The sequence below is a fragment of the Sinocyclocheilus anshuiensis genome, unplaced genomic scaffold (genome assembly GCF_001515605.1).
Source record: "Sinocyclocheilus anshuiensis isolate Anshui unplaced genomic scaffold, SAMN03320099.WGS_v1.1 scaffold997, whole genome shotgun sequence".
NCBI classification, from domain to species: Eukaryota; Metazoa; Chordata; class Actinopteri; order Cypriniformes; family Cyprinidae; genus Sinocyclocheilus; species Sinocyclocheilus anshuiensis.
In genome coordinates, this window is record NW_015555715.1 from 1038478 (window position 1) to 1045218 (window position 6741).

General features: G+C 35.7%; 1 protein-coding gene across 1 annotated transcript; it reads left to right on the forward strand.

The window, feature by feature from the left end:
* The first annotated feature begins 1791 nt into the window (after positions 1-1791).
* Positions 1792-5705, forward strand: LOC107672206 (uncharacterized). The gene is made up of 7 exons (XM_016465299.1): positions 1792-1995; positions 2376-2732; positions 2839-2969; positions 3085-3226; positions 3883-4120; positions 4231-4812; positions 5378-5705. The coding sequence occupies exons 1-7, from the start codon at positions 1792-1794 to the stop codon at positions 5560-5562; spliced, it is 1839 nt and encodes a 612-aa protein (XP_016320785.1). The 3' UTR covers positions 5563-5705.
* Positions 5706-6741: the final 1036 nt, after the last annotated feature.

Here is a 6741-nt window from a genome sequence, read left to right on the forward strand (position 1 = left end):
ATTAAAATATTTTAATAGTTAAATTTTTTTATGAAATATGTTCTTTTAAAGACATTTTCACAGTTAAGTGAGCAAATGCATTTTGCTCCTTGAATAACAGTGGGAATCTACAGTTAAAATTTTAAAGTTGCTCGATAAGACAATTTCTGATGGAAAATTTCAAACAAAAAAGGGCTGTTGGGCAGTGACGGTATGTATCCCTTGGCACACATAATCTGAAGACATGTAAGGTCCTAAAGACTAGGCTACAAAAGTTTTCCCGTTTTAAGTTTTATATACCATAGAAAAATAAGTGTGCATTCCATTGCATTGTGTGTCAAGTCCCTTTTTGCAGGAGACTTGCAAATGAAGGAATGATAATTTGAGTTATCTTGTGCTTTTCTGCATATTGCAATATTTGCAAGTTGGGTTCTTTCTCCAAAACATCATGTATTTTTCATCAGCTTTTCTCACCTCAGTGTCTTCTTCACATTTCAGTTTCAGTGGAAAAGGAGATGACAGCGTATGAATCTATTTTAGGACTGAGAGTCTGTCACGGGATGGACGTCATAGAACTCAGGTTCTGAAATCAGGTTCAGGTGAGCCTTTCTGGTGCAGAATAACATTTAATGGCATTTGTCAAACCACATTTCTAAAAGTTTCGCCCCTTCGTTTTACTATTGCTGCAGCTTCTTGAACCCAAAACAATCCTACTGTCAGAATGCTGAATTATAAATAAAGGGCAAAAGTCATTTCAAGAGCCTTAATAAAATTAGTGCCTGTGTGGTTCATACAAAGATATAAATAAAATTATAAACAAACATTCAAACCAATCACTGTACTTACTATTACTATCCAATATTTAATTTAGAGATTTAAATTATGCATTTATGTAGTTGTTATATAGTTTTTAGTAAAACTATTATATAGTTTTTAGTAGCAAATTTGCATGTATATTAAGGGATACATAAAAATTCTGTCATAATTTACTCACCCTCATGTCATGTTAATTTTTGTTAATATACTAATACATACATATTTTACGTAGACTGTAAAATATACATTAAAAAATAACCTACGTGTTTGACTTTTTTTTATTATTATTGTTTATGTGACTTAAAGGAACACTATAACCAGAATGGCACATTCAGACACACTTAAAAGATAGTTCACCCAAAAATGAAAATTCTGTACTCATGTATGTATGAATTTCTTTCTTCTGATAACAAAATAAGCTATTTTGAAGAATGTGAGTAAACAAGCAGTTGTTGGTCCCCATTGACTTCCATAGTATGAAAAAAAAATGTGAAAGTCAATCGGGACCAGAAACTGTTTGATTACCCACATTCTTCAAAATATGTTGTCTGTGTTCAGCCGAAGAAAGAAATTCATACAGGTTTGAAATAACTTGAGAGGGAGTAAATTATGACAGATTATTGTTGTGAACTATCCCTTTAAAACCTGTTCCCAAGTGCACATCAGATGCTCTCTGCCACCACTAGATGGATGCAATGACAAGTTTAAGGCTGGACAGTGGCTCACTATGGCAACCTCAGTACACAGTAGAGAGTGGATCATTACTAGGGACCTTACAAAAATTGCTACAGTTTTCAAGTGTGTTTTAGGAATCAAGAACGGTATGAATACTTTTTGTTTGTTTTTATTTGTATTTTCATTTTTACATTTGCTTTCTATCCGAAAAGATGTGAAAAAAAGCTATTTGTGTTACCAGAAGCTAGTCAGATTGGTCTTTAAGTCAACTACAACTGAGCAAATTCTAATGCGTTGCAGATTATTCTGTCAGACTTGACGATGTCATCAAGTCTTCAGGTATCTCACAGCCAAAGTGTCCTTCCCTTGTTCATGGGTAAAGGCAGAAATGTCACCTTCGTTCTGGACTCCTCTGTGGGAATGAATGGCTGTTTGGGACCAGTGAAGAATCTTATCATTCAAACATTGATTACTAAAGCTTCACTCAGAGACTCGCTCTTCAACATTATCAGCTTTTCATACAAGGTAAATTTACAATTAATCACTTTATTCAAAAAAAATATATACTTGTCCATGCAGTATTATTGTCTCCAATATTGATGATACTGCATGTTTGGTTTATATATATATATAAAAAAAACTAGTTTTAAATACAATATGATAGAAACTACTTTTTTTTCATCTTAAGTTGTTGTTTATTAAATTCAAAAGTTATATCAAATTCAATAGGAATACTCTAGGTGTGCCTGTAAAAGGCCAGTGTTGTCCAACCATCCATCCATTTTACAAACTGCTTATTCTGAGTGAAAACCCTGGATGGGTTGTCAGTCCATAGCAGGGCTAGGCTATGTTTTTCAATAAACAAATATTTATTTCTTGTTTAAAATCAATTTATATTTTACTAGTCAACAGCATGGTCTTCTCACATGATGCCCGGCACCCCTGATGTAGTCTATGAAGCATTGAGCTGGATCCACACATTACAGACAAGTCCTGGCAGAGACCTCCACTCAGCACTGGCCTTAGCATTCTCTGACCCTGTCTGTCAGTCTGTCCATTTAGTGACCAGCGGTCTCCCAGACAACCCACCACAATGTCTAGCTTCATTATCAACCCTGGTGATGCGCCCTGTGAATACATTTTACATATCTGACAAGACTCCCATGAACACTGACATATCAGACTTCTTGCAGTGCATCACTTCCACCACTAGAGGAAGCTGTTACGTCATGACGCTCAACTCAGCTGGCAATGTGGACCAGGTAAAATGTTGAATGTTTGTATGGTGTCCACCACTTACACTGTTTATCCTTTGTTAATCGGATTATTTTTTATTTTTTTGCCATTTAATGTTTTAAAATGAAACAGCTCAGTTTGTTGCATTCAACGGATGGCTTGATTGAAAAGTCATCAGACTCAGAGGACCCATGTCGTTCAGTGGACTTCAATCAGGTCCCATTCTACAACTGCACAAGCTGTGTCTGTTCCTTACCGTACTGGTATGTTTTTTTTATTTAATTTCTAATTGGAAAGAGAGAAAGTAAGACAGACAAAAGGCAAGAAATAATTACATTGTGGGATATTATTTATATATATATATATATTTCTTTGCAGGTGTTCCCCTATGAATCCTTTTAGTACAGTATCATGTGTATCTGCTAGGGTAATGCGAGGTGCTGAGCTTTTTCCTGGCTGCCGTGTGTTAGCCAGGAGAGAGATAGACGGGTTTTACTACCTGGGGACAATCATACATCAGGTATTGTAAATATAAAGAACATCATCATGAACACTCTTGGTCAATAGGGGGGTCTGTAAGATTTTTTTGTTTGTTTGTTTGTTTCTATAAAAAGCCTTTTATGTTCAGCAAGGCTGCATTTATTTGATTAAAAAAATACAGTAAAAACAGTAATGCTGTGAAATGTAATTTCATATAAAATAACTTTTCTAATTTAATATGTATGAAAATGTATTGCTGTGGTGGCAAAGCTGAATTTTCAGCAGCTATTACCCCATTCTTCGGTTTCAAATGATCCTTCAGAAATCATTAAAATAATCTGATTCGAGATTCAAGAAACATTTATTATTAATGTTGAAAACACTTATTTTTGTGGAAACATACTTTTTTTCAGGATTTGTTTTCTTTAATGAATGGCAAGGTAAAAAAAAAAAACAGCGTTTACTTGATATAAAAACTATTGTAGCATAAAAATGTCTTTACTGTCACTTTTGATCAATTTAATGCATTCTTCCTAAATAATTAATTTCTTTAAAAAAAAAAAAAAATTACTGACCCCAATTTTTAGAAAGTTTATCTTTAAATATAGTCAGCACTTCAAAATAAAACTGATTTTTTTTTTTATATTCAAATCCAGATCACAATTTATTAAACATTTTTAAAAATTCTGTCTCTAGGGCAGAGGAAATCTTTATACGGTGGAGTTTGATAAGTTTGGACCTAAAGGAAATACATTTATGGACACATTAAATACAGTTCAGCCAATTTGCCAGCCTGATATGGTTAGTCTAGCCAGTGCACATAGGCACAGTATAGTACCAGGAGACACTGTTCTGGCACCATGGGAGCCAGACATGAGACGATATGGGCCTGGAAGAGTCATCTCCGGTATGGAGCTAAGAGATCCACTTAAAAGTAAGATGTATATACAAATTTTGAACCAATACTTTTTGAGCATCATATGATTGATATGAGTTACTGAATAAACCTAGGGGAAATGGCTCAGATCTGTTGTCTCATTAAAGGTGACGAAGGTCTTTTGGGACTCCAGGTTCTCTTCTGGAACGGGATGACAATTCATGTTCCCAAACAGCTCTCAGTATGGATTCCAGCCTCTCATCGTGAGCAAATTATCAAAGACCTCCAGCATTATTCATCTCGGCCATGTTGCTACAGGGTCTCCCACTGCGGCACCATGAATTGTTTTGAATTGCCATGTCACCAGTGCAACCACCTCAGTCTGCCCTCCATTCCACCATGCCACTGTCCAGTCAAGAGATGCTGGTCAATGTTCATGTCATCTCCACTACTGAATAACCAAAGGAGAGATGAGCTGGAGAGGAAATTTGATCTCCAACTGAAAGAACTACAGAGCTCTCAACAGACACAAGTGCCTTCATGTTCCTCATCATCAACCTGTGACTCAGATGAGAATGAGGAGGATACTGCAGCTGAAAAACACAGGCCTTCAAGAACTTCAGAACTGGTGAGCCGATCAATAAACACAGAGATTTCCTGCCTGAGAAAGCCATACACTCAACCTGAGACCAGACCGGCCTGGAGATACTGGAAAAGGGGTTCTGCAGAACCACAGCACAAGAAACCAGGTAATGACAAAATATTTACAATATAGCTGTCAAAATGGGCAAATACAATACAATAAAAACACTTATGAACTGACACAGTTTTTTGGACCATATATAAAATGTTTGGGGTCAGCATGTTTTTGTTTGTTTGTTTGTTGAAAGTAATTAATATTTTTATTCGGAAAGGATGCATTAAATTGATTAAAAGTTACAGTAAAGACATAATGTTGCAAAAGATTTCTATTTCAAATAATGCTGTTCTTAGTCCTGAAAAAAGTATCAAAATATTTTATCAAATTATTAAGCACGTCAGCGGATTTCAACATTGATAAGAAATTTTTGAGCACCAAATCAGCACTGTTTTTACTGTATGTTTAAATAATGATTAAAAATCATTATCATCCGATCATAATCATACTGACCACAAACTTTTGAACAGTAGTGTACATGGTACAAAAGTGTGCAGGCGAACTAAACATAATTTAGAATCATTTGGTCTAAATTCAAGTGCTGGAAAAAAGGCTTTCTTTGTCTTACAAAAAATATTTAATTTGTACTGACTCACTAAGTGTTCTTGGTATTTCAGGAAGAGCAGTCAGGTCTCCAAATGTCAGCCATTCTTGGCCTAAAGACACTGGGAATTCTGGGAGCTCTACAGATAACGCTATGATGACCAATCACAGCTCTTTATTTAAGCTGGTTCCTGATTCACCAAAACGAGGAGTTAATATGAAGGAAATATTTGGATCAGCACAAGGCCAACTAAACTGATAGTTCCACAGCCAAAGTTCAGAATGTTATGAGTATCGCCAGTGAGCTTTTGCTGATTTTTTTCCCCAGAGATGATATTTGTTTGTAAATCAAACATCCTATGGTTGGTGTATTAATTAAATACAAAAGACTATTATGTAAAATCATGCAAAACTTTATTAAAACTTTAAAGAATAAACAAAGCAAAATGTAATGCGGTAGAATCTCATTATGGCTTCTATGGCTCAATATAAATTCATGATTACTATAAAAAATGTATAAATATTCCTGAGTATTAAACAACAACACTTATGAATACTCCAAAAAATCAAAGTCAGTGCATTTACAATTGTGCAAGTCCTCAAGTCCTCAATTAAGGCACTGAATTTCACACATATAATATACAGGTGAAGTTCAGAGTTTGAATGCAAGGTTCATGCTTTCTCCTACATTGATGCGGACAGTTTTCGACTGTGGCTTTGTGTCCTGCATTGCTGCTGTGATGGAATAGGTGCCTGGAGACACTTCAATAAGGAAATCCTCTGGTTCGGATGAACCCTTCAAACAAATATGTAGATGAACCCAAAGAGTTGATTTGCAGAATAAATGTAGTAACTATGGCCTGGTTAAATATGGTTCCTATCTGCTCAAAACCAACGTAAAAGCATAGTAAAAAAAAGTTAAGTTCATACAGAATAAGACTTTTCACCCCAGGTTATTGTCAGCTTTTAAAGCCGGGTAAAGGAACATTTCACACTTGCAATATAGAAGCAGGGTTAGCACTGCTTTTTACCCGGGTTATGAAACCCTTCCCCAGAGCACCGTTGCACCATTAACAATACATGGACAAGCATGTCCAGTGTGAAGTGATGCAGTGTTAGAATGTTACAACTAGATGATTAGCAACAGACACTCGATCGCCCGCCTCATATTCACGTGCTTTGGACAGAAAGCTCACTGAAAAACTTGATAGCAGTTGCAACAGCCTATGTAGGGCTTTTTGTAAACACGTTGCATGCTGCGTTAATCCAATCAATGACTGACTCTGCAAATATGCAAACATTAACACCAGGTTTAGGAATGTACAGTGTGAAATGTCAGCATACGAATACCCAGGATTAATTGTGAACCCCAGATAAATTATGAGCAGTGTGAAACGTGAAGCAAGATAACCCAGGATTCCATCTAACTGGGGTTTAG